Below are 27,467 nucleotides of genomic sequence, written 5' to 3'. Positions count from 1 at the left end.
AGCATGCTTGTAGCGACAGTGGAGAGGAAAAACTCCCTTTGAACAGGAAGAAACCTCCAGCAGAACCAGGCTCAGTGTGAGCGGCCATCTGCTGAGGCCCACTGGGGTTCAAGGAGACAGAAGCAGACATAGAAAAAGAAGCATAGATACAAAAGGCAACTGTCAACTGAGAAAAAGCAGAGAGAGCAGAACGTTAGAGATTGAACTAACAGATTCTGCAGAGTGGGAGAATAGAGATAGAATGAAGCAGAATGATGAAAAAGGGGTCCCTATGTCCTCCAGCAGTCTAAGCCTATAGCAGCAGAACTATAGAGATAGCTCAGGATAACCTGAGCCACTCTAACTAGAAGCTTTATCAAAAAGGAAAGTTTTAAGCCTAGCCTTAAAAGTAGACAGGGTGTCTGCCTCACGGACTAAAACTGGCAGTTGGTTCCACAGGAGAGGAGCCTGAGAACTTATAAAACCTTATAACTAAAAATAAATCTGTGTAATTCAACGTAAAGTTAATTTTAAAAGTTTTATTATTTTAAGTGTTTGTGACATGAAACGGATTATTGTGATATTATCTCTGACTCGTCTTTCACGTGATTAAAATGATATTCATTCTGACAGCAGCTGTATGAACTGTGGTCCGATCCAAGATGGCCGCCCCCTATGCACGTCGGCCAGCGTCTGATGAGGCGTCTACGTATATAATGCTTTTCCCTTTCAGCAGTCAGGAACTGTGTAACCCTGCTGGACAAATGCGCTCCCTGCGTGTTATCTTATATTTTCTGTGAATGACCAACGCTCTACCCTCTCCAAACAGATTCCAGTGTAACCAGTTGCTTTTGCTTCCTCTCCTGCATTCAGTCCTGGGCTCCTGGCTGTGGTTACAGTCCACGGTCCATCCAGGCAGGAGGTAGGGGGCAGCGTGTGGCTGTTGGCTTGTCTGCCATCCCATCCATCAGGTCTCTGGCTACACCTTGATGGTGCTGCTGGCAGGTTTACCCTCGTAGCTGTAGATAAATGTGGCGGCCATCACCAGCACCGCTCCCATGAAAAATACCCTGAGGGAGGAGCAGAACAGGTTGGTATGAATCCAGCGAGCAAACAATGACGACACTCAGCTCCCTCTGCTTTACCCTGTAGGCTTGAAGTCGTTCAGGAGGAAATAGGAGATGAGGGTGGACACCATGATTGACGCTGAGGTGGCAAATCCTTTCAGGATGTTGTCTGCGTATTTAATCACCACGGCGATGACCAGCCCGCCCACAGCCTGAACACACAACCATCAGACTGGAAAGTCACCCATAAATCTACTTTCACAGGATCATTTAAGAAGAGAAAGAACAAACTGGGCCTAAAGATGCGGAAAGAAGTGACTCCATCTATTATAACTTAACTTTTTTATTCCACCATATAATTTTCTGTCTTATTTATCACATGTTGGTGCAGCACTAAAATGCAGAACGGAATACGGATGAACAAATATAACCAAGCTAACAGGAACAAAGGGTAAAATGAAGCATTTAACTTTGCTAAAACCTTCACAGCCCAGTGAGGGAATAACCTCAAACTTTAATTTAGTCTAATTGCTGAATTCACAGGAGTCTGGGAAAAATGAGGCATGTTTAGAAAACATGTTTACGGACGTTCTGAATGCAGTCAAGCTTCAGACTGGAATCCAGGACAAGACATTATTATCTTCGTAACGTTAATAAAGTATGGATATTCAGATGGCAAAAATGAATGTCAAAATAATAACAAGAAACGCCAACTTGCCCGAATATATTAAGAAAAATGACTAAAGTGCTGTCAGGAATCCAGTTTGTGTGGTTTTTGTGTTTCCTTTCCTCCTCCACCAGGCGGTGTCCCGTCCTCATTGGTTCTCCCTGCACACCTGCAGCTCATTGCCTCATTACCTCTGGAGTGTTCTTAAGCTGCTGACTGCCACTACCTCGTGGCCAGTGTGTTTGCCAATACAGGGCACTCTAGCCATGCTTAGTTTAGCAGAGTCTAACCGGAGTTTTAGTTTGCCAGTTTTGGATTCTCCCAGCCAAGCTGAGTTTTTCTGAGTCAAACCGAGTTTTAACTTTGTTTTTGTCTTTGCCTCTCAGCAGGAAGTCATCCTGCAATCTGGATTTTGTTCGGTCCTTCTCTCTCAGGAAGGATCAACTGAGCTTCTAACTGAGCTGGGGTTCCAAACAGGAAGTTTGGATCAACTTTCCCCAAGAGGTCATTTGAGCTTCACACCAAGCAAAGGTTTTATCTGCACCGCAGCCCGTTCAAGTACCGCAGGAAATCTGAGTGGCAGTCAGCTTCTCCGTTCACCAGGGAACAACCGCAGTCTGAGTAACCCAGTCCACCCATCACCAAACAAGACATTCTCTGGTTCAGTCCTCAGAGTCTGGATACCTTAAAGGACACCTTTCCTTGGAGAAGTGAGTCTGCAACCTTTTCCTCCAATTCTAAACCTAAGATTCAAATTTCCCACTGAGCCGTAACTAACCGCAGTGTCTTCCCCTCACCTTCCAGTTCCCTGTTGAGCAGTACTCAGAGCAGCACGGGATTCACCACATTATTCCTAAAATAAACCTGTTTAAACTTTTCCCTGCTCTCTCCGTTTGGTCTTCTGCATCTTGGGGTCAGAACTTAATAAAATCATGACAAATGCTTTTATAAGAAATTAATGAAAAACTCTCTGAGAGTGAAAGAAACACATTTTTTTATTTTGGTCCAATATAACTTTAGAGGCATTAATGCTGATACTGGAACTGACATTACTTTATAAACCTAAATATAATTATTAACTAGGCTTATTAACTTTTTAACTTTTCAATTAGCTTTTTACCTTTTTTTTCTTGAATTAACGTTTTTTTTTTCAACTTAATTTCCAGTAGATAATCTATCATTCAAGGTTCATCTAATTGGCCAAATGCCAAAATAAGATGTACAGCCATTAGGGGTGGGTATTGCCAAAGAAGTCACGATTCAATTCGAATCACGACGCATCACGATACTTGAATTATTGCGATGCATTGAAATATTTTCTCCTCCATGTTTTGTTTTTGAATGACACGGCGCAGTATCCCGCGGCCGGAAATGCTTGTGACACAAGGCAGCGTGCGTCAACACATCCGCAGCGACATCTACTGGCCTGGAAGTTGTATTACACTTGTTTTTGGCTGATGATCGCCAAGCATTCATGCAATTTTGTTTATTAATTTTTTTTAAATTAATAACCGATACTTGGCATCAAGAATCGATGCAGTAGATCACGAAAACTAGAATCACGATGCATCATCATGACGATTATTTTGCACACTCCTAACAGCCATGTAGCAGGATCATTACTGAATGGCTGGATATAGATCTTCTTCTTCTAGATTTCACTGAGGGACGGCGGGGATGGAACTCTAAGCAAGTGATCAAAAACAGTAACTGGTCCAATAAAGGGTTAACAGCTGTGATTACAGAGGAAGGAAAAAACTGTAATAAAGGTTTTAAAACTATTATAGTTGTATTTTATTCTCAGTTAGTTTCTGCTATATGTAATAAATGGAACAAGACAAAAAAAGTCAAAAAGGGGGTGTGAGGACATATACATACATACAAAAATACAACCTGAGTGAAGTTGGCCCCCCAACCTTCTTCAAATCAGACAAAATTAGTCTCAAACGTTTCTGCAGCAAAAATTTTTGTTTGTGCTGCTTTGGATTTGAAGATTTGAAGAAAGTGGGGGGGCTGGTTGACCTTTGATTGTCATGAAATGGTGGAGTTGGTTGAGGACCCAAATCCAGAAACAAGTTGGCTGAGGTGAATTTAAGAGGGTTTAATAAAGTTAACAGGAACTGAGGCAAGCATCAAAAAATCCAAAAATCACAAAATAACAAAACGAACCAGAACCAAGGAGACATCAGGGAGTAAACCAAAACTCTAGGAGCCAGGGAGAGACGAGGAAGACAGGCAAATGTTAGACGGCGATCCAGCAAACAGGAACTGAAGAGGGAGGGCTTATAAAGGGGACAGAGACAGGAAGAGGGCTGATGAGGGAATTGAACACAGGTGAGAGTAGAACAGAAAACAGAGCAAGGGAAAGAGGACACAAGAGGGCAGCAGAGGACAACAAATGGAAAACTGGAAGACAGGAACTAATAAGAAAACAAAATAATAATCAAATAACTAGAAAACTGAAACATGGTGAAAAGAAAACTAAACACTAGAAATCAAGGAGCAAAAGAAAAAACATAACAGAAACAGAAACCTAACATTGATGACCTCTAGAAACATCTCTTTATATCTTTATAAAGGAGGGGGGTTTGACCTTTTGACCTTTACATTGTCATTAATATCTTCATAGCCAAAGCAGCACAAACGAAAATTTTTGCAGCACAAACGGAGCTGAGTTAATTGACACCTATTTCGTCTGATTTGAATAAGGTGGGGGGGCTGGTTGACCTTTGATGACCTCTAGAAACATTTCTTTATATCTTTAAAACGATAGCGGCACTAACGTAGCATAAATGTTTGACACTAATTTTGTCTGATTTGAAGAAGGTGGGGGGTCTAACTTGACTCAGGTAAAAATACATATATACACACATATCTATCTATATATCTTTATCTATATACCTATATATATATATATATATATGTATGTATGTATGAGTTAAGAATTCTGTTTTTTCTTTACTTTTCCTGAACCCTGCTTTTTCAGCTTCCTCCATATGGAAAAGAAAACTTAGATGCATTGAAGGAAACAGACCTGCAGGACAACCACTGTGCAGGTGATGGCGCTGTAGCCCTGGAACATCCCAGACTGTCTCACGCTGCGGCCGTCATACACCATCATCCCCAAAAAGCCAAGCACAAAGCTGAACAAACCTGGAGAGAGACAAGGGACAGCAGAGGACGTGTGTTTGTAGGGGCCAATCACAGAGAAGGAGGCCAACGTATGGAGTGATTTTTCTGCCAAAGCGTTGTGTACAAAAATGCATGTTATGCACACACATAAAGCATGTTTCACACAAACAAATCTTATTGTTCACAAATAAAACTTGTGTTAGAAACTCTCATCTAATGTCACACACAAATCAAACTTTTCTTTCAAACTGTCCTTAAATGTTGTACACATGAAAATTAGTTTTACAAACCGGACTCTAACATTGAAAATATAATTTGTAAATTGAGTCCAAAAAGATCTCTGCTCGCGTACGAGACAATTCTACAGAGACCACTCTGCTCAGCCGCTGCAGGTCAATGCAGCGAGGAATGCTCTGATGTTTATACTGGAGAAACCAAACAACCTCTCCACAGACGCATGGCCCAACACAGGAGAGCGCCCTCCTCTGGACAAGACTCTGCGCTACATCTACACCTGATGGACAAAGGACATTCTTTGGAGGACCAGAATGTTCACATTTTGGACAAAGAAGACAGGTGGTTTGAGAGGAAGGAAGCCATCTATGTTAAGAAAAAAAAACTCAGATTCCAGCTTTCAAAAACCTTCAATGCAGCGATAGAGTTGATTCCTTCCCGCTATCATCGCAGCTCCAACCCCTTTACAGGAGAACAGAAGACCTCACCTATTCAGCCAGGCCAGCAATTCCCTTTAACGACCCCCCTTTCAGAGATATAGACAGGTATGGGGCATTGCAGGCTAACAAAGAAGCCAAACGACCCCCATTCCAAAGGGGGGGACCCGTTCATCCGTTTCTATTTGCATGTTTTCTAAACTAAAACCAGGCTTTGTTGGGCTGCTGGATAAAACCTGGAACTAAACGCTATTTCTGACATTTTGAACTGAAAAATCTTCCTGGATGGAAGAGAAACGCCTTCAAACTCGGAAACAAAGTCCAGAGGATTGATTTTAACTTTTTTGGAATGACTATGACCTGGATGACTGAGAATCTTCACCGGCATTTTTTATAGGTTCAATAAAGGAACCCCAACCAAATCCCAACCAAAGCTAAGGATATTATTTTCATTATAATTATTATCTTCATTAGTTTTATAACCCAACAAGTGATCCTGGATTTTAGTTATAAATATTGGCTCCATGTGACAGGATTTCTTTCAAGATCACTACCTTCCAGCTGCTAGAGAGATGGGTGCATGAAAAACTATATTAAACAAAATGTTAATCTTGAAAATTGTTAATATTAAGTGAGCTCTAGATATATAAGATACCATTTAGCTTAACTACTGACTAGAACAAGGTATGGATTTAGGAAATTTGGGGCCCTGGGCAAAGACAGGCAGGGGCCCCTCTGAATGGAGAAGACAACCCATAAAACAGCCCCATTCTCCAGATAGAGAAATGTTAATAGAATAGACATCCATTATCTGTTCTAGGTTGTGTCCCTCTCTTCTTGTCCCTTTTCTTCTTGTTTTCCTCTCTATGTTTTGTACTCAGCTGACTTTTCATGCTGTCTCTAAAGGAATGAAAGATTTTTTCCAAGCACTAAGCTCACTTAGCTGATTGCTCCTTCCTGTGTTTCCAAAAAGGCCAAAGTAAATAACCCAGTCCTTCTTTTCACTGTAGACAAGCCATGATCTGCTTATCTGTTCTCCATTTTTCATTTGGATGAAATAATAGCTGCATGAATCATGACAGCAGACAAGATAGAGGAGAGCAGGAGGCGGGGTTACCAATCTACTCGCTCTGGAGAGCAGAGTTCGCTGCTTTTAGATGTTGTCTCCAAAGTCTCCAGTAGCAGAAAAAAGTCGCTAGATTTGGCGCTAGGAGCTTTTTAGAAATCAAAGTGCTAGAGGGGTCTGAAAAGTGGCTAAATATAGCGACTAAAGCGCTAAGTTGGCAACACTGCTCTTTGCATGGTTTGTTTTCAAATGGTTTGCTGCTGTCTGTTTGGACCTTTCTGAACATGTGCAGCAAATGGACTGATCCAATATGGTGGACACTGAAGGGGGGGGGGGGGGGGGGGGGGGGGGACTGAGACACACTCTATATTCTAAGCATTTTTCATCAAAAACATAATTAATGTACTCAAATAAGGAATAGTTTTATTAACCATAAATGTAAACAGAGTTTTATGGCCCCCCCAGGAATTCGGGGCCCTTGGCATCTGCCTAGTATTGCCTAATGGTAATTCCCCCCCTGACTGGAACTATACTTACTGGGTTACTTGTTGGTTTATACAGCGAATGAGGATAACAGTAAGATATTTAATACCTTGACTTATGGGTGAACTGGAGGAGCCTTCAGTTTAGCCCCGCCCCCGACGCCAAAACAGCACCAGCCTGTCGAGACATAATAACTGAAGAAACTCTGCAGTGACCCTGAAAGCAACCTCGCTGAAAAAGGAGAGAGGCAACAATAGAAGTTGTTACTCTTTCCGCAGCAATGTTTGCTTTTAGATGTTTTATTTTATAATGCCTAATCTTTTCAGTGGCACCTGTTCAGACCCAGATGGTTCCCTAAAGGAAGAAACTCAACCAATAATCATCTGAAAGAGACAATAGATGACGGGTAGAAAGGAGAACAGAGTGAAGAACATGAAAAACCTGTTTCTGCGGCTCAGAAACGCCGGCGCTGAATACAGGTGGTGAATAAAGGAGGAGGAGCGGCTGTTCAACAGCGGATAAATAAAGAACAGCCTTCAGGAAGTTGAAGCACATGACTACCATGAAGGACTAACTGCAAATAGCCATAAAACCTTCAGCAGCAGGTTTCAGAATCGTACCCAGCTGGATGTTTCGGACCCAGACACTCTGCTTGGTCTCCTTTAGGATCTTCTCAAAGTAAACTCCGGCAAAACCACTGGACACGCAGGCCATTAGCACGGCCATCACTCCCACCATCTGGGAGCCTGCAGTCAGCACCTTCTGCTCCCCCGCTGACTCGCTGGGCCACTGCAGAGGATCAACATGAACATTTTAGCTGAAGTGGTGTGACAGTTTAAGTCCTACTACCTATGGCTCTACCTTTCTTATACCTCCTCCAAAATACTGTTTCTACACTCGTGCTGCTATAGGCTTAGACTGCTGGAGGACATAGGGACCCCTTTTTCATCACTCTGCTTCATTCTATCTCTATTCTCCCACTCTGTATCTACAAATCCTAGCTTTGCTTTAGTGCCGCATAATTTCCAGTGATGATTCTGCTTAGCAGTGGGATGAACCTCAACGTCTGTCTTTGTTTCCTGCGTCTGGAAGCCTTGATTAGACTATTGTTTGTCGTATCCACTTCCCAAATGCAGACACTGTCAAGTAAATTCACTAAAGCCTGCCTTCTTCGCCTGACTCTCCGCAAACAACAAAATATCACAACAATAACAAAACATAACTTCCTGAATGTTACGGGCGCCACCAAGTTGGTTGTTTACCTCGAAGGAGCAGTAGTACCGTAGATCGCCACTAGAGGGCGAGTAATCGCGTTAGTGTGGTGTGTAAATAGTCGTAAGGAACCGAGCTGGGCACGGTTAACTGATCCAAGCTCAGTCCAAACTAGGCACAGACCGGTTTTCAGAGGGTAGTGGAAATTAGGTCTATGTCTGCTTCTGTCTCCTTGAACCCCAGTGGGCCTCAGCAGATGGCCGCTCACACTGAGCCTGGTTCTGCTGGAGGTTTCTTCCTGTTCAAAGGGAGTTTTTCCTCTCCACTGTTGCTACAAGCATGCTTAGTGTGAGGGATTGCTGAAGAGTCAATGAGTCGATGCAATCAGCTGGTTTTCGTTAGATAGAAAACTTTGAATCAATCTGACTGGATGATCTGGTGAACTGGAAAGTGACCTGAGATGACATGATGTGAATTGGAGCTATAGAAATACACTGAATAGAAATTGAATAAAATTTATGTCAGATATAGTTCAGCTGTAGAGAAAGTAAACGTCTTCAGTGTTCTGTATGCGTGGTCCTCACAGCTACTGTTATTTACAGGTGCTGGTCATAAAATTAGAATATCATGAAAAAGTAGATTGATTTCAGTAATTCCATTTAAAAAGTGAAACTTGTATATTATATTCATACATTACATACAAACTCATATATTTCAGATGTTTATTTTGTTTAATTTTGATGATTACAAATGACAACAAATGAAAATCTCAAATTCATCATATCAGAAAATTAGAATATTGTGAAAAGGTTCAAAATTGATGGCCCCTGGTGCCACACTCTAATCAGCTAATTAACTCAAACCACCTGCAAAAGCCTTTAAATGGTCTTTCAGTCTAGTTCTATAGGCTACACAATCATGGGGAAGACTGCTGACTTGACAGTTGTCCAAAAGACGACCATCGACACCTTGCACAAGGAGGGCAAGACACAAAAGGTCATCGCTAAAGAGGCTGGCTGTTCACAGAGCTCAGTGTCCAAGCACATTAATAGAGAGGCGAAGGGAAGGAAAAGATGTGGTCGAAAAAAGTGTACAAGCAAGAGAGATAACCGCACCCTGGAGAGGATTGTGAAACAAAACCCATTCAAAAATGTGGGGGAGATTCACAAAGAGTGGACTGCAGCTGGAGTGAGTGCTTCAAGAACCACCACACACAGACGTATGAAAGACATGGGTTTCTGCTGTCGCATTCCTTGTGTCAAGCCACTCTTGAACCACAGACAGCGTCAGAAGCGTCTTGCCTGGGCTAAAGAGAAACAGGACTGGACTGCTGGTGAGTGGTCCAAAGTCATGTTCTCTGATGAAAGTAAATTTTGCATTTCCTTTGGAAATCAAGGTCCCAGAGTCTGGAGGAAAAGAAGAGAGGCACTTCATCCACGTTGCTTGAAGTCCAGTGTAAAGTTTCCACAGTCAGTGATGGTTTGGGGTGCCATGTCATCTGCTGGTGTTGGTCCATTGTGTTTTCTGAGGTCCAGGGTCAACGCAGCCACATACCAGGAAGTTTTAGAGCACTTCATGCTTCCTGCAGCTGACCAACTTTTTGGAGATGCAGATTTCATTTTCCAACAGGACTTGGCACCTGCACACAGTGCCAAAGCTACCAGTACCTGGTTGAAGGACCATGGTATCCCTGTTCTTAATTGGCCAGCAAACTCTCCTGACCTTAACCCCATAGAAAATCTATGGGGTATTGTGAAGAAGAAGATGCAATACACCAGACCCAACAATTCAGAAGAGCTAAAAGCCACTATTAGAGCAACCTGGGCTATCATAACACCTGAGCAGTGCCACAGACTGATCGACTCCATGCCACGCCGCATTGCTGCAGTAATACAGGCCAAAGGAGGCCCAACTAAATACTGAGTGCTGTACATGCTCATACTTTTCATGTTCATACTTTTCAGTTGGCCAACATTTCTATAAATCCTTTGTTTTTATTGGTCTTCAGTAATATTCTAATTTTCTGATATGATGAATTTGAGATTTTCATTTGTTGTCATTTGTAATCATCAAAATTAAACAAAATAAACATCTGAAATATATGAGTTTGTATGTAATGTATGAATATAATATACAAGTTTCACTTTTTAAATGGAATTACTGAAATCAATCTACTTTTTCATGATATTCTAATTTTATGACCAGCACCTGTAGTTGGGTTTCTCTATAGTCTCTATTCAGAGAAAGTACTGCTGACCTAGTTGTTTTTTCTATCCCATAGAAAGGACAGATGGTTCAGTTTTTCTTTCTATATCTTCATGTATTTCCTGAACTCTGACACTGGTAAAGCTATACCTGCCCATATGCTGCCTGTTGTCCCCCATAGAAAGTACTCCTCACATAGTCTGTATTTTTTTTTTTTATGTCTTAATCAGGGTCATTTGGTGGGTAGGGTGGAGCTCTAGCGCCCTCAATTGACCAGCTGCCACCGCGTTTGATTAGTTTTCAGTATACGTCTATTTTATGGGTCAAGATATGGAGCGAGTTTGGTTCCATTTCTGTTACAAGCAGAAATGTCCGTCTTCAAGCTGTAACACTTCTTGCCATTTGGTGGCAGTAATGCATCTTAAAGTTTTAAAATTAATGAAGAAGACGAAAAACAAATTTAATGACTGGAAATTGCACTGCATAAGAAAAGATAATTCAGCAAAGATATGAAATACAATCAATAGTTTTGTTTTAATTTTCTTGTCCTTCACTCTTTATAATTCAGGTTGTTGAACAACTTTAAGGTGCATGACTGCCACCAACTGTTCAGGAGGGTAATAGCTTCAGTGGGGGGATTGGTAATCTAGTATTCTCACAGATGAAACATCTGGTTTAATCTCTATGCATGTCTTGAGAAGAAAAAAATACAAATTTGAATTTTGTAGAACGGCTTTCATTTATGAATCGAAACACACACGCCTGTGCTTTAATCTATGGTTATCCCACCATTAATCTATAGTTCTTACCACATATGTTGAAGAGCTGAACAACAGGCTTTGAAATGAGAGGGTTGTTGGTCTTTATCCATATGAATAAAGAGAATCCAGTGAACCCGGTTTACCTGCACCAGAGTGACTCCAGCCATGAGGAGCAGGAGGGAGAGCCACTGGTAGAGACCCAACTTCTTTCCCAGCATGGAGACGGAGAACAGCGCTGTGGTGAGGATCTTCAGCTGGTAAGTGACCTGCATGGATCCCAGAAGAGTCTAGATATAATTGATTTGCTTTTTTCAACTTTTCAATAAAATGGTTTGATCCCAGCAGAATTACTTTGATCCAAACTAGTTGTGAGAACATGACAGAAATATGCAACGTTTAATACAACAATTCAATGCTATAGTTCCCTTAAAGGAATAGTACACCCAAAACATGATTAGCCTTCATTTTCTACTCACCCCCATGCTGAACAACACTCTGGAGTACTTTTTTGATATCTCAAATGCATCTGGAGATCTGGGAGGCTTCTTGCTGTCTGCTGACATTCAAATAATGGAGGTCTATGGCGCCCGAGGCAGAAAGGTTCATAAAAGTCCACAAAAAACGTGTCAATATTCCTCCATACTGCTCGTCCAATGTATTCCAAGTGTCCTGAGTGGGTAGCGTCCATAATTTACTCGAAACGAAGTCATTTAGAATGTTTTTAGAGCATAAACAGTAGTGTATAGGATTTCCTGAAAGCGCTTTCTGTCTCGGGCGCCATAGACCTCCATTATTTGAATGTCAGCAGACAGCAAGAAGCCTCCCAGATCTCCAGATGCATTTGAGATATCAAAAAAGTACTCCAGAGTGTTGTTCAGCATGGGGGTGAGTAGAAAATGAAGGCTTATCATGTTTTGGGTGTACTATTCCTTTAATATTCTGCTCTTTGAAATGTTCCCTATTGTTGTCAATGGAGTTGTCAGAACTCTCTTACCTACACAGCTCTGGTTTTGACCGGTAACATTAGCAAAGCATCTTCGGGCTAATAGCTCTTCAGGTGTTAAATTCTCACTTTATATCAACAAATAATTTTATTAACAGAATGATACACAAAATAAAAACATGTCTAAGAGTGGAAGTCTGTGGAAGTGGGGCTCAAACTCAGAACCTCAGGATTCCATGTTCTAGACCCTGACCTCTAGGCCGCCACTCCCCCCAGTTGCAGCTATGTACTACAGTATATTAAATGATTTATATCGTATATAGCCATGGCCGCGGGAAGTGGGAATGCTAGTAGCGAGAGGGGGAAAAAAAAATAAAAAATACTTTGTCCAATTCATAAATTTCCTATGAATATTTTGAGAAATAATTTTGACTTTTCTTATTTTACTATTACATGTAAAATAAAACTAGAAATACGTCATTTAAGCTGATGATGAACGAAACAGCTTTGCTCATCATTAAAGATTGACTTAGAAGCTGGATAATTTGGTGGCAGAGATAAAACCTGTTAGAATCGGCTTCACTTTCTCTCTCCTCTGTGTCGCTGAGCAGTGCTGCAGAGTGCAAAAGTATAGCTTATTCCCCTTCACAGGTTGATGATTTTGTTGATGGGGTTGCTAGTTCTCTGCGTACTGCCTTAGACAACGCAGCTCCTTTGAAAATGAAAACCGTTAAAAATAGAAAGCTTGCTCCTTGGTTTAATGCAGAGCTGCGTACTTTGAAGAAAAATGCTAGGAAACTGGAGAGAAAATATCGCTCCACAGGCCTGCGAGAGTCCTTCCTAGTCTGGAAAAATGGTTTACTGCTGTATAAGAGGACTCTTTGTAAAGCAAGAGCAGCATACTTCTCCTCATTAATAGAGGAGAATAAGAATAATCCTAGATTTCTTTTTAATACAGTTGCCAAACTCACCCAGAGCCATAGCTCTGTTGAACCGTCCATTCCACCTGCTCTTAACAGCAATGATTTTATGGGATTCTTTATAAATAAGATTGATCTTATTAAAAATAAGATCATAAGCACTCCTCTATCCGCGATTGTACCTGAGGTAGTCATGGAATCTGAACCGGGTTTAGACTGCTTTGATCCAGTTGAACTTTCTGAATTAGCAAAATTATTGTCTTCATCTAGGCCTTCAACTTGTATGTTAGATCCAGTTCCAACCAGGTTATTTAAGGAGGTATTCCCTTTGATCTCCTCCTCCATTTTAGATGTGATTAATCTATCTCTGTTACAGGGATATGTACCTAAAGCTTTTAAGGTTGCTGTAATTAAACCTCTGCTTAAGAAACCGTCTCTTGACCCAGATGACTTGGTTAACTATAGACCTATATCCAATCTTCCTTTCTTATCCAAAATTCTTGAGAAAGTAGTTGCCAAACAAGTTTGCGATCACTTCCACCATAATGAACTTTTTGAAGAGTTTCAGTCTGGCTTTAGAGCTCATCATAGCACTGAAACAGCTCTGGTGAAAGTCACTAATGATATTCTCATGGCCTCAGATAATGGACTTGTATCTGTGCTCGTCCTGTTGGATCTCAGTGCTGCATTTGATCCAGTTGATCAGAATATTCTTTTAGAAAGACTTGAATATTTTGTTGGAATTAAAGGAACAGCACTAGACTGGTTTAAATCTTATCTATCTGATCGAATTCAGTTTGTTCATGTTAATGATAGATCTTCAACACGCTCAAAGGTTACCTGTGGAGTACCACAGGGATCAGTGCTAGGACCAATTCTCTTTACTTTATACATGCTCCCAATCGGTAGAATTATTAGACAGCATGGGATTAATTTCCACTGTTACGCTGATGATACCCAGCTATATCTGTCTATAAATCCAGATGAAGCTAACCCATTACATAGATTACAGGCATGTCTGAAGACATAAAAACCTGGATGACTCTTAACTTTCTGCTTCTGAATGCAGACAAAACAGAAGTTATAGTCTTTGGACCAGAGTCCTCTGAAAAAGAAGCTGATTAGTCAGTCACTTCATTTGGATGGGATTAAACTGATTTCAGATAATAAAGTAAAAAATCTTGGTGTTATTTTTGATCAGGACCTGTCATTTAAATCCCAGATCAAAGAGGTTTCTAGAATTTCCTTCTTTCATCTGAGGAACATTGCAAAAATTAGAAATCTCCTGTCCAGGGGTGATGCTGAGAAACTAGTCCATGCATTTGTTACTTCAAGGCTGGACTATTGTAATTCTTTACTATCAGGAAGTCCACAAACTGTAGTTAAAAGCCTTCAGCTGATCCAAAATGCTGCAGCCAGAGTTCTAATGAAAATGAAAAAGAGAGATCATATCTCTCCTATCCTGGCTTCTCTTCATTGGCTTCCTGTTAAATCCAGAATAGAATTTAAAATCCTCCTTCTCACATATAAAGCCTTAAATGGCCAAGCTCCATCTGATATCAGAGATCTGATTGTTCCTTATGTTCCTAACAGAGCACTTCGCTCTCAATCTGCAGGTTTACTAGTGGTTCCTAGAATTTCTAAAAGTAGAATGGGAGGCAGATCTTTTAGTTCTCAGGCTCCTCTCCTGTGGAACCAACTACCAGTTTTAGTCCGTGAGGCAGACACCCTGTCTACTTTTAAGGCTAGGCTTAAAACTTTCATTTTTGATAAAGCTTCTAGTTAGGGTGGCTCAGGTTATCCTGAGCTATCTCTATAGTTCTGCTGCTATAGGCTTAGACTGCTGGAGGACATAGGGACCCCCATTTCATCATTCTGCTTCATTCTCTCTCTGTTCTCCTATTCTGCAGAATCTGTTAGTTCAATCTCTAACGTTCTGCTCTCTCTGCTTTTCCTCAGAGTAGCTTTGCCTCGTCTGTTCCTGTTTGGCTGTGACGTCATCCTGGAAAGAAACATCAGCTGTGCTGCTTCCATCAACACCCTTGTTTGTAGATGTTGGAGATCGGCCTGTCTTCAGGTGTGGTCCTGTTTCTCTGACTGTGACTAACTGGATGTGCTCTCTTCGTCCTCTGGCATGGGAGCTGCCTTGGAGCTCGTCTGCCTGGCTGTGTGTTTCCTGGATGGGGCCGCCTTTTACAGCTGCCTTTTGTATCTATGCTTCTTTTTCTATGTCTGCTTCTGTCTCCTTGAACCCCAGTGGGCCTCAGCAGATGGCCGCTCACACTGAGCCTGGTTCTGCTGGAGGTTTCTTCCTGTTAAAAGGGAGTTTTTCCTCTCCACTGTCGCTACAAGCATGCTTAGTGTGAGGGATTGCTGAAGAGTCAATGAGTCGATGCAATCAACTGGTTTTCCTTAGATAGAAAACTTTGTATCAATTTGACTGTATGATCTGGTTGAACTGTAAAGTGCCTTGAGATGACATGTGTTGTGAATTTGGCGCTATATAAATAAACTGAATTGAATTGAATTGAATATCTTTTCCTTTCAGTTGTTGTTCCATTCCTCCCCTGCCCATCTGAGACCCTGAACCGAAAGCTGCACATCTCAATCATACAGCACTACATACTTCTCAGAGTGTCAATGCATAAATCTGCACACTGGCCACTAAACTAAGATTGGAAAGTACTTCAGCTAAGGGCAGGTTTCAAGAAAACATGTAACCTGATAGGTGGCTGCATCCAGGTTGGACAGGGCAACATAGAGCAGATTGTTCTGCAGCGTGTAGATCCCTGCAGGCACGGCCAGCTTCATGGTCTCCACAGGCTTGTTCACAATCTCCTCCTTCAGCAGCAGATTCATGGCCCGCAAACTGTAATCTGACAGAAACAATGAGATAGTTGTTGGCTCCAGGAGCGGAGGCCCTCTGGGCCAGACAGACCAGGAACAGAGGAGGGCTTGTGTGTTGTTGCAGAGGTCAGATCCACACCTGTGGATGACCCGTAGGAGAAAGAACCCGCTTACTGTTTTCCACGAAGACGAGCAGGAAGCAGGTCAAGATTTTCAGCATCTCAGCCGACACCACAGCAGAGGAGGCCAGGTAGCGCGGACCATCCTCCTTCAGCGTACGGGAGTAACGCATGGTGAGCACCAATGTTGTGGTCTGTAGCACCAGGACCCCCAGGGATACGTACTTCAGCCGTGAGGGGTGGGATGGGGGCAGCGCCATTGTGGGGGGCTCTTTTTCTGAATTCACAGACGGTACTAGAACCTTCAGGACAGAGAAATAAAACCAGAGTTAATTCTGCTCTAATTTCTATGGACTGTTGAATCAGTCTGAATAATCACCAACAACTTATGACAGTTCTCTTTCTTTACTACAACACTGCAAAAAATCGACATTTAAATAAGTCATTTTTTTTCTTTAATTGAGGAGGAAAGTGAGGCACTTTGCCAGTGGAATAAGACCATTTACATTTAAAATAAACAAAAAACAATTGCATTGACTTATTTACAGTACATATTATCTAATTATCTTATTTTAAGAGTAAAAAATCTAAATCCATTGGCAAACCATCTTATTTACCTACTCAAATTAATGGTAAATAAACTTAATTTCTGATTTTTTTCCTTATATATATTTCTGGATCGTTTTTGCAGTTTTGTTCTCCGATTTTCCAATAAACACTCTTTTATCTTAAAATCTTAAAAAGAAAACTTCTTAAAATCTGAAATGATTCCATCCTGTTCAATAAATGATCAGTGTTTTTAATTCAGAGTATTTTTCATGTGAATGTGCTTTACTGGAGGCATCCATGTTTGTCAAAGAACACTACTGCCACCTACTGGTTAGTGACGTCACGGTGCGGTATCGGCTGTTGATCAAGTCCCAGTGCTGTATCTGGTGTTTGTCACAACGCGCTATTATCCAAGTCATCTTGAAAACATTCTTCTTCCAAATGTTGGCTACATATTACGGGTTTTTTCTCTGGCCAGAAGTTCGATGGCAAATCCTCCCTCTTCAAGTTGGCGATCCAACGACCAACCCGTCCGTGGAGGATCAGGAATCAGAAAGGTGGAATAACTCTTTTTTTCACTTTTACCCGATGTATTCCAGCATCCAGCTGCCATGCACGTGGGCATTGTCAGTTTCACTATAGCTCTGGTGAATTTCAATGGTGAAGTCCTCTGGAAATCTTCAATAATTGTTGTTGATTGCAGATGTGTCTAGTAGTTCCCATTGATTTAGCTTGGAAAGCGGGGAGAATGGCGCTAGGCTTACCGCACCGTGACGTCCCTGCTGGAAGATGGCAGGTGGGAGGGGCTACTATATTTGGGCAAAGATGGCCGCTCACAGACTCAGTGATCGTTATTATTCTTTTTTTCTTTACTGATTAACACTAAATTCATTAAACGTATTAGTTTTGGGTATAAATAATGATCCATTGATTATTCCTGCTGACCGGACTTTTCCTTTAAGCTATCCTCAACACTAGAGCTGCTTCTATTTATTACTGTATTTTGTTCATGTAGTGGAAAATGGTCATTGCAATGAGTCTCATAATATCTACCTTATTTATCTTCAGTAGAACTTTAGAGCTTTAATGTTACACTGATGATGTCCTGATATACCTTTAAAGCTACGTTGACATTGCTCGTGATTTGAGCATCAAAAAAGCTTTGCAGTCAGTTCATCCAGATCACCATCCTGCCTTCAAAGATTATTTCTCTGCGGGAGCCGCTCAGACCCCCACATACATATTGCTATAAACAAAACAATTTGCACAATTATAGACCTTTCCCACTGGCTAAAAACCCGTTTATACCCGGGAACAATGGGCTTTTAGTGGCAATGGGAACAGCTTGCTGATGCGTTCAAACAATTTGACCCAGAATTCAGTTAGAGAGAACAGGTTAGTTTAAAGGAAAAGCACTCTATTGAAAGTTTTGGATTTTGTGAGGCATTGCTGGATTCTCTGTAGAGACAGACACTCAGGTTAGTGATCACTAGGCTCAGACGGGGAACTATAACGAGCATGTGAATCAATAATCTGGTTAGAAGTTCAGTCCGTGTCCAGAGGAAGGAGTGGGAGCCAGTTGGATGCGGCAGGAGCCGCACAGAGAGTTCCAGGAGGGGAGCAGAGCAGCAGCAGAGGCTGAAGAGCAGGAGGGTCCAGAGGCAGAACCCAGGGCAGGTAACGAAGGCGGGGTCCAGACCAGAAGATCAGAGAGATGCACTGATACCAAGGGTGTAATCCAAGCCGGGGTCACGGGACAGATCAAAGTCGTTAACAGTCAGAGTCCAAACAGCAACAAAACAGGAGACAGGCAGAAACAGCCCGAACAGGGGCAGACCAGAACTCAGGAATCCAGGAGCTAAAACGGGTCAGGATTGGGTAGTCAAACAACAATACTGGGTACGGTAGATATTTCTAACACTGGGCTCGAAAAATCTGACACTGATGGCTGGAAAACAGGCAGCATAAATAGGAGCTGGAAACAGGTGTATCAGATGAGCGGTAACGAGCAACCGGGTGGAGTAAGACAGGTGAATAGAATGAGCAATTAAGCCAGCCACCAGTGCCAAGATCATGACTCACGTGTCTACGAGGGTCAAATGACTCAGCAAGCGACCCACGTTAAAATATCCTCCGCTCTGATCGGCATGCTGTGGGAACATCAGAGCCGGGTTGACCCACTAAATTACATGAAACCATTGAACGCAACTTACTGACGTCAACACACCACGCCAGACGCTTCTGATCTAACAAGCAGAAACAACTCTGTTTACATTCGATAAACATGGAGCAGGTCTGGTGAGAGGGATTCAAACTGATAATAGAGAGAAACAATAAAACTCACTGACAACGCCCTGGCTTCCTTCCATGTTGCTCTCCATTGTTTATGTCCCTGATATATGTTGCACTGGTGACATCATCAATGCGAACCCAACATGATGGTGTCACCAGACACACAGCGGCGGGGGGACAGATACCACACAGCTGCCAGTGGGGGGTTAGATTGGCTTTATTAGTCATTGGGAAAGAAGCCAAATGCTGATTGTAAGCAGGTTGAAACATGTTTAAGAAAAACACGGGATTACCTGCTATTTTCAGTGGGAAAGAGGCTTTATTGTTTAAGGAGACATTATGTTCGTTTATACCTACAAATATCTTTAAATAAACATTTTATTTGAGCATTTATGTCTAAAATCTCGTTTGAAAAGCAGACTGACACCTCAGTAGTTCAGCGCCAATGCTTCTATAAGCCTGTAGCCTATGGTGCAGAGTGGAAGTTGGGAGTCAGTCTGACTGGCATCAGGAGCGACTGGCATCCAGCTCAACTCAGACACCAATGGCAAATCCACATAATGTGAAATACAAAAAAAAAGATGTCAAATATGAGCTATGAGACGAAGCAGATGAGAGTTGCAGTTCTGCAATTTGTCCACAGGTGGCAGTATGATTAGAAAATAACGCCTAATAGTGCCTCTTTAAATAGAGGCGTGGCTGCGAGATTAACTCAGCCTAGTTTGTCTTGTTCAGCACTGTTTGCCAAGTCCACTAATGCTACTGCTAATGCTAACCCAACCAAATCAAATATTTAACCTCCCCAATGAAAACTGTGGAGTAAATTTTGTTCCATTATTGTTAATCGCAAATAACAAATTTTTTTAAAAGGAGATTAAAAAAAAAAACATATTCCAGAAACGGAAAAACATTTTGATTAAATGAAAGATTTGTTTCGTGTTGATGTTATCATTATAACCAGAGTAATAATATATAATTATATATTTTGCACCCATCAAAATTTATAAAGTAAAAGTTTTAGCCTTTTTTTTCTTCCATAAAATCAGCACCTTTATCCTGAAGCAATCTATTCGATTCTATTCGTTTTATTTCTATAGCTCCAATTCCCATCATGTCATCTCAGGTCACTTTCCAGTTCACCAGATCATCCAGTCAGATTGATTCAAAGTTTTCTATCTAAGGAAAACCAGCTGATTGCATCGACTCATTGACTCTTCAGCAATCCCTCACACTAAGCATGCTTGTAACGACAGTGGAGAGGAAAAACTCCCTTTCAACAGGAAGAAACCTCCAGCGAGGGCTAACGTTAGCCCGTCTGCAGCAGCCGTCTCTCTGCATAGCCGTGTGTGAAGGACCGCTGGCTCTGATGGAGGTTTGATTGTTTTATTTGGCAAAATGTTCATTTGATTTGTGTTTATCTGACTGTGTTCATCATTATTCCTCCACTAAAAGAAAAAAGTCAGAATTTATTATTATCTAGAGACTATTAATAACAGACTAGCTTTGAATGTGGTGATGTCATCAGTACGCTGCTGTTCCAGCTGACCCAGATTTATTCTGCGTGCTCCCGTTCTCCCCGAGTCCAGACTTTCCTGGGTTCTTCTCAAGAAGAGACTTCTGTACTGGTGTTCTTTTGCATTAAGAAACGGCCCTTGTTTTGATGAGAAACTTGTAGCTACAACCTTTAATACCTAATCAGTATTTAACACAGATTACTGCAGTGCCAAAATGATTCAATCTCCTGACAGAATTGAATCCTAGTAGAGCACATATGCAGAAAGGCTCGCTCCCAGACACGTGACTCAATCAAAGGCTTCACTTTCTTTGCATCCGTTTCGCTTGAGATCTCAAATACCTGCATTGTTGATACAAACATTTCGCTGCAGGCCAGAATTATAGCTAAGTAAATATAACAGTCCAATGGGCTTAAAGAAGAGCTCAGTTCCTTGTCCAAACAAGGAAAAGAACAAAATAGCTGCCTGCGAGCCACTGCATGTTCATACAGGTAAAGTTGGCAGCGGTTTTCCTAAGAAGACAAAGAGGATAAAGTAAAAGCTGATAACCACTTCCACCAGATCCCTCTTTAAGCTGCACTCCAAGGTTTACATTTTCACACTGAGGAAGATACACTCTGAAGAGGGAAGTGTCAAACCAGAGTTGTACGACACGAATGACACAAAAAAAGCAAAAGAAAAATGAAACAGATTTCAGAGAAAGCATGTCATGATCTTGGCTGATGAGTTCCTTAATGGCTCATTTCTTTCACCTGTCCAATTCTGCCCAGTTGTTCATTACCTCTCATCTGATCCACTTGCTCCTGCTTCTATTTAAGGTGCTTGCATTCAGTCATCAGGGCCAGATGATTGTTGTTTCTGATCACCTGATCCTGACCTGTTCTGCCTCTCAACCTCTGAGCCTGCCTCTTCCTAACTGAATGGTTTGTCTGACTTGGCTTCGGGCCTCTGGACCTCTGAGCCTGCCTGTTCCTGTTCTGATCTGTTTGCCTGACCTGGCTTCGGACTCCTGCATGTTCTCCGGTGCTGCAGCATCTAGAACGCTCTGGGCGGCCACCGCTGCGTCTTATTGGCTGCCCTCCGTCTGAATCCTACCTCATTCTCTGGCTATGGACCGAACTTGTTAACCAGGTTAGTGACTCGCGTTCATAATCTTCCTCCATTAGATTTACGTGGTTAATAACCGGTGTTTTCTCTCTCTAGTGTTTCCTACCTCAGAAGCTGCTTCTACTCCAATCTTCCACAGTTTTATAATAAAAGCCTTTTGAGTAATCCCACTGTCGGTCTTGGCTGAATCCTCGGTCCTCTGTTCGTGACAAAGCATGGTCATGGCTCGGTAATGCTTAGGGGCCTTGTTCTTTCCTTTGACACTGATAATCGATAGTACGTGGAGGAAAATATTGATTCAATCTAACATCAGGAAAAGATGAGGGAGAAACTCCTGCTGTCTTTAAGGAAGATGAATCTGATCATCAGTGAACGGGACAATATTCCCAAACTCTTCATGGCCATCAGAGTCGACTGGCTTTAACTCTGATACTGGGTGCTTTCGATGTCAGCGTCTGCGTCCTCCAAGGACCCGGTCTTCCTGGACTGGTTTCTTGGAGGTGCGTGACTTTTTGATTTTGTTACAGATTTTACAGAAGCAAAGATGCATTTCTATTGGTCTGCTGGATGTAGCAACAACATTTTATTGGTTAGGAGCGAGTGTATTGGACTTTAAGTGATAAGATTGTGGGTGCTTTAGATTTCAGCAGCTGCGTCTTCCAAGGACTACGTCTACCTGGACTGGATCCTTGGAGGTCCGTGAAAATGAGGGTGGGAGAGTTTGGCTGTGGATTCAAACAGGTCCAGCCTTATCCGGCTTTCGCTGCCCGTACACTCTGTTGCCTCGCAACCGTGACAGTTGCTCGGCAACACAAAACAGGCAAAGAATGGATGCCGAACTCTCACTACTGTTGTGCTTATAAAATTTCTGAGGAGCTTCAGCAGCAGTACGGTCGTCTCAGATATCAGATTTATAGTCCAAACACTGCAGAGATAATAGAATCTGAGCTTAAATTACAGCCAAACCCAAATTAACAGATAAAACCTTTTAATAAATCAAACATTACCGCCACATATCTGAGTCTATAACCATTAAAACAACTATTTTCATTCATTTCAGACGAAACTATTCACAGATTTGGATTCTATTAAACTGAACTTCCAATATTCACCACTGTTTGGCGCCATTTCTCTTTTTCCTCTGATAACGGAGCAGCTGGCTTGCTTGGACTTGCAATGAATCCTGGGTAAACCAAGGCTACAGAGGAAACAGCGGACCCGTCCTTCAAATCGGGCTAGTAGAAGGCTGCATGTGTATTTTATCTTCAACTCATGTCTAATCTCATAGGAGATTTTTAGAGCTAAAGCACCCTTAAAAAATGGTTGTTAAAATAAAAAAAATGGTCGTTTTTTTTTATTATTTTGTATGCCCTTTTTAAATTGAATAAAAGTCAAACATGCTAAATATAGAAAAGTCTAAAAACTATACAGTACTTGGATACAAAAATATATTATATAAAAGGTATACATACTCTCCTATTAAAGATGGAAAAAAAATCAGCTGCCAGTGAAATAGTATAAAGTCAATGGAAATCGTGCCATTAATGTTAAATTTTGGTTCAACAGAAATTTTAAGTTTAAACAAACAAATAAAAAAAACACAGTTAAACCAGCAAGATGGAGCTCCTAAACCAAAATGTTGAGGGAATCAAGTTGTTATTTGAGCAGGTAAATGGAGACGCATCCCGCTGCAGCCTGCGGGAAGGCTTGACATCAAGCCCCGCCCACATCAAGGACAGCCATATTGGAAATGCTGACGTAACAGGAGAGGGACGCACAAAGACATATATGAAGATATATATAAAGATGTAAAGATATGTTTTCATCTTAACTGTGAAAAGTTATCCCTCGAGCCCTGACGTCAATAGTCCGTCAATTTAAACAAAAATACGCCACACAGTGCTGAGGCATCATTAGCGTGTTCAGCTTGAATCAGCAGGCTTGAGTAGCAGGTCGACAGTCCCAATATGGCGGCCGTAATTCCTGCGCCGCGACAGCCAATGCGGGGTCTACTCATGTCTATGGGGAAGCACATGCTGCCGAAGATTATTTATCAAATAAACTTTCTAAAACCTTCTTTCGCTGTGTGAGTCTTTCCAGATTGAAGTTACATTTAAAGTTTTAAATTAATCCCTTTTGGTTTTGCAAAAATGGGATATTTAAGGTCTTTGGAGCACAGTTTATTAATCGATTGCAATTGGTACTACCAATTTAATTTACGTTTTATGACATTTGTTTGTGATAGAGTTTGAGGATCGATAAATACATCTTCATAATAATTCCTTAATAGTGTTTATTTTAGACTGTTTGTTACTAATGTTATTTTAACATCTGAAAATAAGATTTAATAAAGATTTAAAAATAAAAAGGACAGACGTACCATGTGACATAACACATTTTTTTGGCCATTTCTCTCGCCAGCGCCTATAGGCAAGGGCGGTCAGCATTTCCAATATGGCTGCCCTTCCCGCAGGCTGCAGCGGGATGTACTTGGATAAATGAGAGAGTTTGCCAATGTAATTGGTATTTTTACTCTTAAAATAAGATATTTAGATAATATGCACTTGAAATATGACAATGCAATTGTGTTTTCTTATTTTAAGCGTAAATTGTCTTGTTCCATTGGTAAAATGTCTCTTTTACTTCCTCAATCCAAGAACAAATGCACCTATTTTAAAAAAAAAAAGACTTATCTAGATTTAGATTTTGTCCAGTGGGGGTGCTCAGCCCCCCAAACCTCTGATCCTAGAACCGCCCCTGCCTAATCTGTACTGCATTGATCTTCATTGAGCAAAATAATCCCAAGTTATACCTTCATCACCACAACTGTTGCACCTTTAAAACGAAAGTTCCTCAAATTTGAGACCCAGAAGCACGTGTTAGGAAGCAACAGTAGCAGCAAACGTTCTGCAACAACACAAACACCTTCTTTTATTTTTTTTTAATGTGGCCCTTAGATTACGGTGAAGTTATAAAACACATTACCAGTTTCATTTCTGCTGCATCCTGGAGATGTGAAGACACACATTCTTCAACCATCTGCTTCATATTTCCTGACTGAAACTTCTCAGCAGTTTTAACGGAACTTCCTCCTTCCTTTCGTCACCTCATGACCCCTGATGTAGAGCTGCCCCCGACCAAAGAGAAGAAAGAGACACGCAAGACCTGAGCAGGAACGTCCCTCCAAGATACAGCTGGCCTCCAGCGGTGCTCTGCTGTCGGTGGGAGGAGCTCCACGGTGAATTTACCGACACCCTTCAATTATCAGCCCTGCTACTCAGTGTCATCCCTCCTGCAGAAAGCCTGACAGATCCAGTCTCCATAGATCATGCCTCCTTTTAAGAGCCTTAAAGTGCAGAAAGCTGCCGTGTGCTAATTTACTGTCCAATAAAAGGAGATAAGATAAAACTGTGTTCAGAGAGCAGGAGGTGGGGTGTGTTCAGCACACTGACGCTCTTATGTGTAACTGTGTGGACAAGGCTGCACAGTCCTCCTCTGTGGCTCAGCCTGCTGGGTGCTGCAGGGTCACATCCTGAAACGTTAAGCCCAGCGCTGGGGGTTAGGCTCTTAAGGAAGCTGCAACAATTTTAGTTTCAATCTGAACCTCTTTATCATTGTTATAATCAGTTTGACACTCCTTTAAAATCATGTGACCTTTTCTTTTCTCACCAGCTCCGTATGCAACGCATCACTTTGAAAAAATGGTAACCTTTTCCGTTTCACCGTGTGTTAAAGAAAGCTCTGTTTTTCCACCCTAAATCTTTCTGCTTCTTTCTCTTGTAAAGTGATAATTTAGGACTAACTCCTTAAATAACATTTCCTACAGTATGTTGGGATCTGAAGGGCCTGTCCACCTTTCTCCACCAGAGGGCGTTCTAGGTCTCCTGGAGCTGGAGCTGACTTCACCACCTGCGGCTCGTTTGCTCATCAGGAGACCAGTACATATGGAGGCGGAGAGCTACACTCCGACGCCAGAGTGTTTTGCCAGTTATGGTTAGCAAGCCTGAGCCAACCTGCCTGTCTGAATCTCTGACTTTCAGAAAACCTGACCCTGAACCTAATCAGTTTTTGTCCTCTCTGCTTCCCAGGTTAAACCTGCCTGAAACCTGAAAATCTGGAAGAGTTTCTCTGTTGGAAATCTGTCAGTCTGATCTCTGAAGAACTCTGGAGAATCAAAGCTGCCAAAGACCTGCCTGCCCGCTCTCAGAAGAATCTGTAAGAGAAACTCAAACCTGTCCCTGTAAACTCTCTAGCCAAGCTCTGCCTCCACCAAGCCCTCTGCCTGCCGACAGCCTCTGGACCCTCCTGGTTCCCCCTCTCTGCTGCTCTGCTCAAACTTCAGATCAGGTACAAACCTGCACTCACTCATCTTGCAAACTAGCTAAGCACTCTCTCAAACCTCTCTGCAGTAAACCCAGTCGTGACGAATCCTGGATCTGTACATTTATTATTGTGCCTTGTTCAATAAACTGTTGAACTTTCCCTGAGTCTGTGTGTTCTGCATGTGGGTTAGAAACCTTAAACCTATCATGACACCGTAGCAGACATTCAAAATGGCCCTTCCCAGTCAAACCCCACCGAATGGCAGCAAAATCCTCTCCATCTTCCAGCCACTGGCCTTCATCTGGGCGTGAATAGTTTTCACTGTGGCTCCTCCCTTTTTCTGAATTACAGTGTCTGACCAGGAGATGGCGCTCTTTAGATCTTACTGTCCACAAATCATAACAGAATATAATTGTAGGGGACCAGCCAAGAACCTTTCTGATTCCTGATCCTCCACGGACGGGTTGGTCGTTGGATCGCCAACTTGAAGAGGGAGGATTTGCCATCGAACTTCTGGCCAGAGAAAAAACCCGTAATATGTAGCCAACATTTGGAAGAAGAATGTTTTCAAGATGACTTGGATAATAGCGCGTTGTGACAAACACCAGATACAGCACTGGGACTTGATCAACAGCCGATACCGCACCGTGACGTCACTAACCAGTAGGTGGCAGTAGTGTTCTTTGACAAACATGGATGCCTCCAGTAAAGCACATTCACATGGAAATTACTCTGAATTAAAAACACTGATCATTTATTGAACAGGATGGAATCATTTCAGATTCTATTATATTATTATTATTATTATTCTTTGCAATTATTATAATTCTTTGCCATTGGCCAATGGCCAAGATAATTACATAAAATGCACTTGAAATAAGACCACACAATCGTATTTTCTTAATTTAAATGTAAATTGTCTTGTTCTTGGCAAAATTTTATTTTTACCTCCTCGATTCAAGAACAAATGCACTTATTTGAAGAAAAAATTACTTATCTAGATGTTGATTTTTTTCCAGTGCTGACACACTTAAAAAACGATCTAGAACTAAGTAAACATTTCTTAAATTAAATGTATTTACCCTTGATTTGAGCAGGTAAATGAGATAGTTTGCCAATGGAATCAGTATTTTTACTCTTAAAATAAGATAATTAGATAATACTCACTTTAAATTAGACAATGTAATTGTGTTTTCTTATTTTATGTGTAAATTGTCTTATTTTATGTGTTAATTTTTACCTCCTCAATTCAAGAACAAATGCACTTATTTTAAGAAAAAATGACTTATCTAGATGTTGATTTTTTGCAGTGCACACAGCAGGCAGGTATAACGAGCGTATTACAGACTCACACATTAACCGTAAGGTTTATCCTAACACATGCTAATTTTGTTTGCGTGATAAACACATCCTGCCACTCCAGGAGGCAGCCGTACATCCGCCACCGACTGGCAGGCATTTAGAAAGATCTACAGCAGGATAGCAGCGGCTGCAGCAATGCTCTGAAAACAAACCTGACTCAATCCGTCGCACCAACCTGTACGGACATCCCCTTCATCAGAGCTCCGCTCACACACTCAGATAACACCGGCTGCTCCCTGAGAGCCCAA

At 41.7% G+C, this 27,467-nt stretch overlaps 1 protein-coding gene across 2 annotated transcripts; it reads right to left on the bottom strand.

Annotated features, from left to right (window-relative positions):
• Positions 1-505: 505 nt before the first annotated feature.
• On the bottom strand, positions 506-27,467 carry slc35a3b (solute carrier family 35 member A3b). Of its 2 annotated transcripts, XM_038272071.1 has the most exons (8): positions 24,520-24,961; positions 16,128-16,374; positions 15,828-15,982; positions 11,387-11,509; positions 7,686-7,854; positions 4,748-4,866; positions 1,125-1,258; positions 506-1,049 (listed from the first exon to the last, which is right to left on the bottom strand). In XM_038272071.1, exons 1-8 carry the CDS (start codon positions 24,580-24,582, stop codon positions 959-961), a joined length of 1,101 nt encoding a protein of 366 aa, XP_038127999.1. In that variant the 5' UTR covers positions 24,583-24,961; the 3' UTR covers positions 506-958. The 2 variants fall into 2 exon arrangements, with proteins under 2 accessions (XP_038127999.1, XP_038127998.1); XM_038272070.1 differs by lacking the exons at positions 506-1,049; positions 24,520-24,961 and adding an exon at positions 27,372-27,467 and having other exon boundaries at positions 1,105-1,258.

Source organism: Cyprinodon tularosa, unplaced genomic scaffold (genome assembly GCF_016077235.1).
Source record: "Cyprinodon tularosa strain WSP-4 unplaced genomic scaffold, ASM1607723v1 ctg816, whole genome shotgun sequence".
NCBI lineage: Eukaryota > Metazoa > Chordata > Actinopteri > Cyprinodontiformes > Cyprinodontidae > Cyprinodon > Cyprinodon tularosa.
The sequence above is the reverse complement of the archived record's forward strand: the minus strand, read 5'-3'. Positions and strand labels throughout refer to the sequence as shown.